We start from the raw sequence: 13,234 nt of genomic DNA on the forward strand, positions 1-13,234 counted from the left end.
GCTCCTGCCACAACTAATATCGTGACTTGCGCTGTGTGTACGAGATATGATATGGGGGCGGAATAGACCCAATTTGTTTTGTTTTAGGTTCTTAAGCAGTACAAGATGACTTGTCAAGTGGAAAAACATTTAGGAATCGTCTAAACTACAGTAAAAGTTGACTATAAAACCAAAGTGAATTTTTTTTTTTTTTTTTTTTTTAATCTTTTTAAAGCTTAGCACTTATGGATGAAGCACAATGAAAACCAACTCGTTTATGTTTTGGATCCTTTCTTGCTTGTTTTTTTTTTTTTTTTAAAAAAGAACTGTTTTCATAAAAATGTATACGACATCATAATGCAGTTCAGAATCAGTCACGATTTGTGCACAAAGCGTAACTTCTGCTTGGAAAAGAAAAAAAGAAATCGGCACGTCCACATAGTTCTGCAGCAAAATATTCCTGAGGATTATTGTGAGATGCCAGAAAGCTTGTGCATGATCACGCTGCACATGTTGTGAATATTTTCTTCACTCATATTAGAGGTTCAAGAAGGAGTTTCAACCATGGTTATAATTTCTTCTTATTTACTGTCGGGTTTTTGAGCAAATCAACCTGTGCTTCACTAGCTAATAAACTTATGATGCATCACAAAAGCAGACTCTCTTCATAGAATAGCTTGGATTGTTTATATTTTTCCTCATCTCCCCCCAACATTTACACATTTTTGTCCTCTGCAGTGCCAGTTTTCCCCTTTTTGTTTTCTTTTTCTATTTTTTTTTTCAATTTGGTGAGCATCTGATTGTTATTTGGGTTTCTTTGCACTCTGTTATCATGATAAAAAACACTGCACTGGAGCCCAAGGGCTCCATAAAGAAACCCAGAGAGGTCTAAATTGAGACTGTGATTGACATCCGTCGTGATTTTGGTGAGGAGTCTGTAATCAGAGCTGGCTTAGAGTAGACACAGGGCCCATCCATTACTCTCTCTAAAAAAAAAAAAAAACCCATTCTGGCACAACTTTAGAGCTGGAGGATTGCACACAGTGGGAGAACAGAGCTGTCTGCTCCTCTTACTTTACTTCCTCTCGGATCACACGATGCAAATCATGCTCCATGTCAGGTTTCATACATGTTACAAAAGGCCGTTTAACATTGACAATTATTTGAGGGTTAGTAATAAATATGTACATTTTCACTTTACTTTTTTTTTTAGCAACTGGAAAAAAGGTGAAAATAATTTTCAGATTTAATCTGTTATGCTATTTTTTTTTATTTTTATTTTTTTATGAATGTACGGTAAAACAAGAAGTGCAAGCAAAAGAGAAAACATGTTTCCGCGAATGATCAAAGTGGAGAAAATTCATATCTCATTGACAGAATAAATGAACAGCCTACATGTTGGCAAATAACCACTTATCAGCTTATTAGCAATGACAACTATTATTTTTTAAATGTTCAGTTTGTTCCTTCTGGAGATTATTTTTAATACTATATATGGTAAAAACATGTATACATTTTATTTCTGTGCCAACTCATTTAGAGTGTTGCTTAACGTGCAACAAAAGAAAGTCCTATTAATTCATTTCAAGCAGTTTTAACCTGGACTTGTGAGTTAAAGTAGCTTTGATTTGCATATTTGTTGGACTATATCAAGATAAATTCCTTTGAGAAACAGCTTTTTGAAACCAGCAGTTGAATTGGAAATTGTAAGTGTAACCACATGGATCATTTTTATAGTACTTCAGGGAAGGTAATTGGACCTGACAGTCCGGAGGAGTGTCTCATGTGAGACTTTTACGCACGATGAAAGGTTCTGTTTGCACTGGATCTTCAAATAGGAAAGCTCTGTGTAAGATTGGTGCTGCAACAAGATGAACTAAATGTAATGTATGCACAGCTGTGTACATGATTAAATCAGGATTTTTCACAAATCATGATTTACATCTTGCTCAAAGCTGATTTCACCATATCTTGACTGTGATGTCGCTGGCTCATGGAGCTAATACACCGCTGTTAAAATTGAAATCTTCTGCGAGGGTGGGACTTCACCACGTTGATCCAGTTGATTACAGAGAAAATAAAGCTTCAAAAAACACACTCGAACTCAACAGCGCGGGAGAAAAATATGCCGTGGGACTGGGCAAACATGAGATGTCCAAGTGCAAGTAAATCCAACGCATGTTGATTCACATCAGTGGACTGGGGTCAGAAACTCTGTCCTGCAACGTTTGGATGCGCCCACATTTCATCACACCTGAAAAAACAACAACAACAAAAGGAAAAAAAAACTAAAAACATTGCATTTCCTTGTTGGCATGTCGGAAAGTATGGCGTGGTCATCAACGCTTCATTTGATTCAGACGTGATGGAGAACAGATGCATTCAAAAGTTTGCAGGAGAGAGGCACTCCAGGACAGCAATTGCAGACTCCTGATGTACAAGCTACATTGTGCACTCCGGTCAGAAGCACCCACTTCTACACTCCCTGCTTTTGCTGGTGTCAGGAAGGAAGCGATGGCGTCACAGGAGTGCTGGACGACATGAGATTGAATCAAGCACGGTGGTTTGAAGATGTAATCTTTCATTTCCAGGCTTGGTGTTAGAGGAGGACCAAACTGCAGACAAAAGACATCGTGAGCAACACGGTGCGTTTAAAGGATCTAAAATGGTAAAAAAAAAAAAAAAAAAAGTGTAGAGCTGAGCATGAAGCAAGGTAAGTGGACCATAGAACTGGGGCGTATGCAACAAAACAAGCCACTGACCAAGGGTCAATAAAAACCGGCGGGTTCAAATACTAAAGAGTGAAGAGCGTGATTGAAACCTGGTGAGTCTAATCAGCAGGATGCAGGACAGTTGGAGGAGATTACTTAGCAGGGAGTTTGAGGGGAAACTGATTTATTAAACACAATTGCCAAGTCGACCCGTCACATTAAAAAAAACCTTTTTTAGGATTAAAGGACTAATCTTCCAACGACATCTAGCAAAAAATCATCCATGTGTTTATCTTTAGTTACAATGATTACTGCAACTAGTGTCTTCACACCTAGAAAGAGTTGCCTTTGATTACTAATAACTGGAATAATGTATATTGTATCTTATGTATATTTGATAAGGTTTATTCTTGAAGAGTTTGACGATAGCATTTGACAAAACGTATAATGTTTATCCCTCGTTTCACAATCGGTTGCACTTTCAACTGCCTTTTTGCTGGAAAGTACTATACGAAGAAACTTGACTGACACACTGCAACAATATTAAGAGTATGGTTCATTTTTTCTATTTATTTAATCATTTATTGACATAATTGTCATATTGGGGCACATTAGTCATACTTTTTCTTATTGACTCTGTTTCTCTCCAATTCCGTTCAACTTGTGATTATACATGTAATCATCTAATTATTATAAATGTGTTTTTTTTACTTTATGGCCCTTTTGGTACTTCACAAAACAAAGAGATTCTATTGAAACGTCAGGACCTAGCATGCTGGATTCTCCCTCAAGAGGGCAGTGTTACAATGCGAGTCTCTATTAGAGAGTCCTCATCAATTCAGCGGTACTATCAGGCAATGCCAGGAACTATCAGTCCACGTTCTAAGCAGAAATCCGTATTATTAAACAAAACGAGTTCATGCCTTGTAAACAGCCCATGTTAAATATTATAGGGGTTGACGATGACCACATTAAAACAACAACGTCCTGATGGGAGTTTTTGGAGTTGAGCATCTCATTAGATGTGATGTATCTGTTAAGAGCTGTGGTGAGGTGGAATCATTACCGCAGGAGACGAAGGATTCATTTGTGTAATTAGATTATAAAGACGGGTACAGGGTGAAAGGTCTCCGGGGGGAGTGAGAGGAGCATAGGCTGCAGCTTTGGGAGGACTCGTGTTCAGATGATGTCCAAAATAAACCACCTATAGAAAATACTTTCTGAGGCACGTAATGCGATGGGAAGCGTTAAGATGCATTGCTGCTGTTAACTCCAACAACAACGGAGGGATATTTCACTCTACAGATCCTCGTCCGTCTCCCTCTTTTCTCGTCTCTGCTCTTTTTTTTGTCCCCCCCAACCCTTTGCACTTCTCTCATCTTCTCTGACCTCAAACTTTTCCCGTATTCCTCACCTCTACTTCCCTCTCCTCTGTTCCTCTGTTTACTCGCCCATACCTTCCCCCCCCCTCCCCACACACACACACACCCCTCCCGTCCTCCTCCTCCTCCCTCCTGAATGAATCGCCCAGGTTCAACCCCTCCCACACCGAGTGAGCTTTAATTGTCAGCGCCGGACAAGAACTGGCGTAAAAGCTCCAAAAACGCGTGCCCCTCTCACACTGGAGACTGGAAGTGACTAACCTGGACCAGTGCGCATCTCTTTGGCGTGTGTATGCGTGGTGCTGTATGACCAAGTGTGTGTGTGCGTATGAGTAGTTTTGATTTTTATTTCTAAGGAAAGCTTGCCGGTCTGGTTTGATTTATTTCTGCCCGAGCAGCAATGCAGGTGTCTGTGGCCCTCATCGTCTCCAGCTCGGCGCTCCTGCTGCTGCGGCTGCAGGGATGCTGCGCGGCCGCCAAGAGCTGGAAGGAAATAAAGAACGATGCCACGGAGATTTTACCGAACCGGAGGGAAAACAGTCGGCCACCCCACCAGGCGATCCTGCAGACCTCGGACAACAACGACGACGACAACAACAACAACAACAACAATAACAACAACACCCTTAATAACAGGGCAAAAAACGGAGGGAGAACTTCCACTTCAAACACGGTTTCTTACAGTAAGTATTTTCTTTAAGTGTTCACACGCGCACACACCATATATATTACAAATATATGGTGTGTTGGAAATTGCAAAAGTCGATTTCCAATTAAAATTCAAACCTTTCAATTTCACCTCAGAAGCATTTTTAAAGGGTGTGTGTGTGTGTGTGTGTGTGTGTGTGTGTGTGGGGGGGCGTTATAAAGGAATAATGGAACTGCGTTTAACGTGGTCTCTTATTTCTAGAATTGTCTTAAATAATATTATACATTTAGGTTGGGGGGTTGGCAGCAAATTTATAGTGAACATTAACTCCTGCCTTCTCACCACTTGGTCTTGCCACAGTTAAGAAGGTGTTGAATTTTGTCCATAGTTTGTAGCTTTTGTGCTTCCTAACACAAACAACTAAAATTCCACTGAAATTCCTGTATGTAGAAAAGTGAGGGCTGTCCAAGCTGAATGGGATCTGCTGTTTGATCCCAACTTCAAATCATGTCACATTTTCTCGCCGGCTTACTGATTAGCAACAACTTTGCAATGTGTGTGTGTGTGTGTGTGTGTGTGTGTGTGTGTGCGTGCGTGCGTGCGCGTGCATATGTTGAGTGTGAGAGTGCAAAACCCAAGGATGAGAGTGTGATGAGACTGGCTCACACTCACATTCTTGTGGTTGCTTCCCTTCACGCAGTCTGAAGTTGAGCGTTCACAAAGACATCACCGCTTTGTTTCACATTGTCTTCCAGGTTGTTTCCCTTTCTCTTTATACTATTAGTCAAGCTCTACTTGCTCCATGACCGTTTGATTGCAACAACATGTTCCCCAAATAGAAAAAAAAACCCACCAAAGTTTGTTCTGCAGTGGGGGGGGAATGCCTTTTGTGGAGAGCGGGGTTAAGAAATTGCTTTTTAAACGCAACGCTGCTTTTGGGAATGATTCCCACCTGTGGTTAGGAGACGCTGTATGTTGTGATAGAGGGATCGTTGATTCAAGCTGGGTGGCTCAGGAGTTGTTGCCTAACCACGGCCTCTCAAGCTGGAGCTCAGAGGAGGCGACTGATTAGATTAGAAGAATGAGGATTTAAGGTCAATTTGTGTGAGTGATTCCTCCCTTTGAGGATGAAAAACGGCACCAAAGATGACCAAATTTAAATACTTTAGACATTTTAATTTTCTCCAAAATAAGGGACGTTTGTTTTTATTAGCAAACACACAGCAAATATCAAGGACTTCCCAAAGGGAAAAGCACTCTCACAAATGTTCCGGACCACTTTTATTATCCATCTCTTGATTTAAGTCCTAGGTTGGCGTTCTCTGGTCCGTTTGGGGACACGGCAGATTTTGTCCAATCCTCTCTAAAACTCACTCAGCTGTGTATTTCCTTGACTTATTAGCATGCATTAATACGAGAGTTTCACTTTACAATTCTGAGAAGGAATACTAAATAATACTTTATATACAAGTAATACATTTAGCAATATTTAATTTGTTATAGTTAAACAGAGAAGCAACGATTCTTTTGTTGCTAATATTCTGGTAATCTGGTATGCTGCTATGGCCATAACAATTCTGCCTATAACATTTGCGCAGATTTTGTTACACAAACAAACAAGCGAAAGTTTGAAAAAAAAGAAAAAGAAAGAAAAAATTCAGCTACATTTAGTAGAAATAACCTTTTTTCATAAATTTGCAACACTGGATCAGTCCCTGAAAACAGAGTCTCACAAACATGAATGCTGCTCTGAAAATAGAACTTATCTGTTACAGATCAGTACGTCAGAATTAATGGTATTATTTCTATCATGAAACCAACAGTAGAAATGGATGTTGAATCAGTGTGAAGCCGTACCATCCAAATCATCAGTTTCTGAGGTTTGCAAATTATCACTAGAAATAAATAAATATTTCTATAAATAATAGACAACATTCCTACTTTACAGATGTGCTGCTCACGGTTTAAATGCTGTAAAATCAAAACGTAGAATTTTTGATACAAGCATTTCTGAGACCTCTGCCTAGAATAAATATATCAATATACATTTGACACATTTTTTTTTATACATTCATTTCACAAATGCAAATATTACATCAAGAGATGTGTATATCTCTTTGTTTTATACTGAAATATGAAATATGACAAAAAGTTAAGAAAATCAAACAATATGTAAAGCTATTTTTTTAATGATAGACAGTGCTGTTGTAGGAAAACAAATAGATTTTTTTTTTTTTTTTTTTTGAGAAGTGCCATCTGTATCGGTGTCAAACAGTCTAACCTTAATTGTAGTGATGGGTGTTGTTATTTCAGCTTCCACACAGTGACTGTCAGTGTAAATACATAGAGGCCCTTCTGTCAGCTGGCTGAACATCAGTGGGCAGCAACAGGTGGGGAGGGGCGGCAGCAGGACAAAATTGCAGTCACTCCCCAACTTCCTTTGGCATCTCATTAAAAATACTCTACACTGTCGGAATGTAATGATGGAAACTTCCTTGCTGCAACTTGTGAAAACTCTGGTGTGCCTGGAAATCAGTGGCCGGCCCATCCCTGCTCACTAAAGAGGACGATTAGAGAACGAGCAAGACTTGGCCTGGACGGAGCTCAGATTTGATTAACGTCCTGATTTTTCGGGAGTTTTTAATGCAAACTGCCTCGGCTTGCGTGCTGCAGACATTGTGTACACAAACAACAGAACACGCAGAATATCACCAGATCATATTTTCAGAGTGAGAAAAAAAAAAAAATCATTAATCCTTTGTTGGGTCTTTTTTTTGTTTGTTTTTCCAAAGAAAGCCACAGAGGAAAACTGATCCTTCTCTCGGTGTATCATTTCTGAATCGACTGTTCTTGGGCTTGTAAAGCAATACGGGTCAGTAACTTGTGCGTGTGGTTGTTGTAAAAGCTGTTGCTTAAATGTAGGAGTACAGGCCGAGTGTGCTGCCTTAGATCAACCTGGCTGATGTCCAGTTTATTGAAAACTCTAGAGTGCTTTTATAATGTTGCATTAAAACAACCAGACAGCTGTTTACTCCTCCAGAGCTATATACGTTTCCTGAGGGTGAAAAAACCGAATGCCAGTTTTTTTTTCTTTTCCCTTTCCTCCACCCCAGACCTGCATTTGGTTCGATTGAGCTGTTTAATGGGCCTCTGGTCTGGATTTGCTATCAGTTTATTGCTGCCAGCTGGGCTTCTTTGTCAGGCGCTGTTGTCAGCTAATGATCAGACCATGAGTCACTGCTCAAAATCTGATCTGATCTTATTGGCTGAAATTCATTCGTGTTTATCAGAAGGACTCTGTGTATTTTCTTGGATTAAAATTTGTTTTTCCATCAATCAAAATACATTTCACTTAAAGGAATACCTGGACATTAATCTTGGGATTGTAAATAATGTGTTTTGTGAGTCATTTTATTTGTTAATCCAGCCAAGATCTATTTTACTGTAATATAATTAAGGATCGCTGATTCAGCTCTTCTTCTACCTGGTGACAAGGGACGTTTTTTTTTTTTTTACTTTACATAATGGGGATTTCTCTGCCAAGATGTCTGAATTCCAATATCTAACTTTCATTTGAGGAAGAGCTGGTCTGATTGTCAAACCCAGACACCCCCAAAATAGGGCAATTAGCAGGAAAAGAAGTGGCCTTCTATTCATGTTTCCTTTTTCTAAATTAACTTGAGTGTCTACTCCAGCATTCCATCTCTTCCATCACCTCTATCAGCTAAAGGTCCAAACGGCAAGAAGATCATCGGTTTTTCTCTCAGTTTGCTTGATGGTCCTCACTTTGGATTCATAAGTACGAGCTACAATTTAGCAGGAATTAAGCTAAATTAGATTAATGAATCACGGCATAGAACGGAAGCCAAAACATTTAGCACACCCAGTTACTCAGGCTTGGTTCTAACTTGGCAAGGCAATATGTTTTTGCGGTTTTGTGCGGTTTCTCTCGTAGCAACTTTCAGAACTCAACTGAGCAGCTTTGGGGGATGAGCGTCTGTGCTTTTCCATGTTTTGATCGACTCCGTGTGTTAAAACTGTGCCACTCTTCACACCCAGGTCCTTCCGAGATGAGCTGCAGGGAGCTGCGCTCCACCCGCTACATCACCGATGGCTCCTGCCGCAGCGCCAAACCCATCCGGGAGCTGGTCTGCTCAGGCCAGTGCCTCCCCGCCCACCTCATGCCCAACTCCATCATCCGCGGGAAGTGGTGGAGAAACAGCGCCGCAGACTACCGTTGCATCCCGGCGCACTCCAGGACAAGAAGGGTCCAGCTTCAGTGTCCGAACGGCAACACTCGGACTTACAAAATCCGCGTGGTCACCTCCTGCAAGTGCAAGCGCTTCAGGCCCCACCACAACCAGTCGGTGGCCAAGGAGGTGCCGAAGAGGCAGCCCAGCAGGAAGCACGGCCGCTTGCCACAGGATCGGAGCAGCAACAACACGCCACTGCTGGACAACGCATACTAAAGCAGCCAAAGATTGAGACTGAATGCGCATTACATGTTACTCAAACACCAACATTTCTCCTTCGCAAAGGGAAGGGATGCAAGAGAAAACTCAGAGAGAGAATTTATAAGCTAATTTCTGGTCTGATCCTTTGCATGATAAATCGGATCAGCAACAGCAGTGACTGGTCAGGAGGGGACCAATCGGGTCTTCTTTCCAAACAAAGTTCTTGTAATAATTACAAAAAAAAAAAAAAAACGTCCTTGAAACTTCAACTCCTACATGTACAAACATTCATTGGATTCAGACCCTAACTCAGTTCAAAGCCCCGAAGGTGCATTTTCTCTCTAGAGCGATAGAATGGTTGTAATCTGTTTCCTTTAGTGTTTGGGACATCAGCAGGATCTTAAGAAGTTCCCCGAAAGCTGTCTCTAGACAGACCTGTCAATCACACCGTTTTTTTTCTCAAAACTTAGCAACACGGAGTCAGAAGAGACGAGGAAATGAAAGTTTACCACCTCCGACACCACGTAGGGGACCAGTGGGCATTCCTGTGACACCACATAATTAGCCAATTCCTGTGTTAAGATTGACTCCCACAAAAGCAATTTTCTCTAGATATCACCAGCTCCTCTTTGCCAGGGTCATGCAGACAAAAAAAAAAAAGTGCACATGGTGTGTGGGAGGCATCAGAAAGTGTTACCCAGGGGCAGAGCTCTCTCCATCACACCCACACTGGAATTCTGTTGCAGCGGGCCAAGCTGAGCAAGGATGGAGCCAGCAGGAGTCAAGAAAGCCCCACTTCTCTCTTTAAACAATCCAGGCAGGAAACCGACGAGGACCATAAGAATCCGATTTGGTTTGTCGATGTACTACAGAAAAACAAAACAAAAGTAGTTTCTCTGAACTTCTTCAGAACATTGATATTCCTACTAGTTCTCATCTCTGCAGTGTTTTTCCTCTTCCATTCCTTCATAAATCCAAATGTCTGCTGCATTTCTCCCTCCCAAAATGTACATTGAAATAGCAACTGGAAAGAAGTTCAGCATGATTGTACATATCAAACCTGCGTGCCGCGCTAGGATGGCAAGAAGAGACCTAAGGAAAGGACTCTTTTAAAAAGAATGAACTGCATATTTATTTTTTATGTCCACATTTAAATTATTTATGCAACCTTTTATATCAACCGATAGTCATAATTGTCATATAGTGTGATAGAGAAAATAAAAGATTGTACAGTCCATGAATAAAAGTAAAAGCAGATATATTTGAACAAACCGGCCTGTTTGTTTGTTGTTGTTTTTTAATCTTTTTAAAGAAGTAACCTACTGCTTTACATCTATATATAGTTTATGAAAAATATGAGTTGTAAGCAGATATGACAGGACAATATCTTGCAAAAAATGTAATTCTATTTACAAATGACCAGGCTCTGTCCAGGCCATGACCAATTTTCTAGAGGACATTAAAAAATGTAAAAAGTAGGCCTCTTTGGACAAATAAACAGTTAAATTTCACCCAATACATTGACAATGTTTCGTTTAGTATGTCAATTTTATGCTGCTCCATTTTTAATTTACATTTTGTGAAGAAGGAAGTCGTGCTGATCTTCTTCAGAGGTTTTCATGTCGTTTCCTTCGGTAGCTCTTGGCACAGCGCCACCACAGGCAAAGAGGTGAACATATTTTTCAATTAGTCTGTATTTGACACAGTGCAGTCTGAAAGTAGCTGAAAATGTAGCAAATGTTGCAATTTTGGTCCTCAATCGAAGCAAGTTTACCGGATTATCAAGTGTGAAAACACTAGTGAAAGTGGTAGATTATTTAGGTTCATTGCACACAGAGGGACGTATTTCCAGCATTTATTTCTGTTAATTTTTATGTTTGTGGCTTACAAAAAAAAAAGGCCCAAATTCAGTTACTCATAAAAAACTAAAATATGTCAAAAGAGATATCATTCATAATACATCCAAGTGCATTATGGAAAGTTAAGTGGGTGGCGGAAGTGTAGTTGAAAGGGATGAATTTCTGGGGACTTTTAAGGTCATAGCCAAACCTTCAGCCATCAACTTTTAAGTTTTTTTTTAATTTATATATTAGATTACACAGCTGTTAACCAGGGTATACCCTGTCTTTGAATCAATGACACTTTTAGACAGTCACAGCAAGCGTAGAAAACTGATAAATAGATAAGTAGATGTCCCAACCAAGTACTGGGTGCAGATAGTGTATAGTAAATCTAAGCCATCAAAATGAATGGAAATTTGATGGCTGCAAGAATCCATGAGTCTTAATTTTCAGATTAAATTACTAAAATAAACACTTCATTGACACTGTACTTAACAGAGCTGCAACTGGAAATGTTGCACACTAAGCATTAATGAGAACTAAATGAGTTCACTTACATCACTCCAGTCAGTCATGTGCACGGAAATTCAAATGCTTCACTGGACTCTGCAGGATATTCAGCATTCCTCGCCATGACATCTTAGTCAGAGCTCAACCATTTCTTTGTTTATGGTGGATTTAGCCATCATTCCGCATCGTTACCCTCCGCCTTTCATCCCTTGAGGCTTTCTGCTTGATACATTGTGAGTTTTAGAGAAGAAAATGTTGCTGGAGCTGGTTGGATCTGGAGCCAACTTACAAACTTTGCAAACCCTGAAACTTTCCCATTGTGTCCGTCCCCAGCGCAGAAAGAAGTTTTTTTTTTGTTTTTTTTTGCTTTCCAGCTAATGGAGAGCTCAAATATAACACAGAGAATCATAGTGGTAACTGTAATTGAGTTTGTCCTTCACTGTGCCAGTGCAGAATGGCGGATATTGCATTTCACTACATCATCCATTATGTGCATTTATATGTCATGTTCAGGCCCCGCTTTCCAAGTGAGAACTGACTGCCCTGCTTTCAATAAGTCAACTAACCTGGGACAAGTGGAAATTCAATAATATTTCTGTAGCAACACAGCACGACCTGTGCCTGTGTGTATTAATCTTGCCATGTGTTGAATTTGGAAACCTGCAGATGACCTTTGCAGAGTTGGGTATGGCCAGATCCACTCCAAGAAAATTCAACATTTCGTTTAGGCCCTGAGGCAAGTGTCATCGATTATGTTTGGAAAACCATGTGCAGAAGTCTCAGAAGGTTCCTTTGCTTTTGCTAGGCGAGGAACAAGGGCTAAATCCACTTGTTGAATCACAGCCTCTTGAAAAAAAATACATTTATAGATCTCTATACTTAGAGGTCGTTACATTTATTACACATCTTCAATTGTTTTTCACAAATAGTACATCTACCAATCACACGGCAGGCGTTCAGTTCAATTAGGCATTTAGATTTGAACAAGATAACTTGAAAATCAAGCTGATAACTGGGCAATGGATGGAAATGTCTTGATGTTCAGTGTCAGAGGAGAACGGGCAGACTGGTTCAATGTGGTGAAAAGGGAAAGTACAGAAAACAAAGAAACCCCAAATGCAACAGGCGTTCAACGTCGTACATGTAAGGCATACCTAATAAAGTGGCCGGTAAGTACAACTGCTTCAACTGCTACAACGGCTTCTTATTTATCACACAGAGGGAAAGCTGCAAAGAAGAAGTGAATTGTTTAAGCACCGTCAACTCAGGCAGTGGCAATTAGGTAATTATTTTTCTGCCAAATGCACGCAAGAGACAGACAAATAAAACTGACGGTAAATCATCTGCAAATAAAGAGATGCCTGATGGATGACTGTTTTTGCCAGTGGAATCTGATTCCGAACAGCACCAGTGGAAAATCAAGAGGTGACTTTCAAGGCGAGTGAAAAAAATTCTGTCACACACCAGCAATTTGCCCATATAAAAGTCCTTTAATGTGTTGGCTTTCTGGTCTGCTGCCTGTGCCACTAAAAGTCACAGGCTGCTAAAGATGTTTATAGAAACAGAACATACAGTCACAAATGTGCAAAGTTTTGCAGCCACTCATTATTCCTCAGTTTTGCTTCTAGATTCTTCTGGGTATCATTTTAATATGTTTTCTTTGGACTTAGGCTTCTTTTCTCACAAATTTTGTACCCAACAAACCATA

The 13,234-nt window shown here is 40.2% G+C and overlaps 1 protein-coding gene across 2 annotated transcripts; it reads left to right on the top strand.

The window, feature by feature from the left end:
- Positions 1 to 1,306: 1,306 nt before the first annotated feature.
- On the top strand, positions 1,307 to 10,446 carry sost (sclerostin). Of its 2 annotated transcripts, none has more exons than XM_016660799.1 (3): positions 1,307 to 2,692; positions 4,471 to 4,755; positions 8,781 to 10,446. In XM_016660799.1, the coding sequence occupies exons 1-3, from the start codon at positions 2,683 to 2,685 to the stop codon at positions 9,188 to 9,190; spliced, it is 705 nt and encodes a 234-aa protein (XP_016516285.1). In that variant the 5' UTR covers positions 1,307 to 2,682; the 3' UTR covers positions 9,191 to 10,446. The 2 variants fall into 2 exon arrangements, with proteins under 2 accessions (XP_016516285.1, XP_016516289.1); XM_016660803.1 differs by having other exon boundaries at positions 1,308 to 2,624.
- Positions 10,447 to 13,234: the final 2,788 nt, after the last annotated feature.

The sequence above is a fragment of the Poecilia formosa genome, unplaced genomic scaffold (assembly GCF_000485575.1).
Source record: "Poecilia formosa unplaced genomic scaffold, Poecilia_formosa-5.1.2 Scaffold7, whole genome shotgun sequence".
Classification (NCBI taxonomy): Eukaryota; Metazoa; Chordata; class Actinopteri; order Cyprinodontiformes; family Poeciliidae; genus Poecilia; species Poecilia formosa.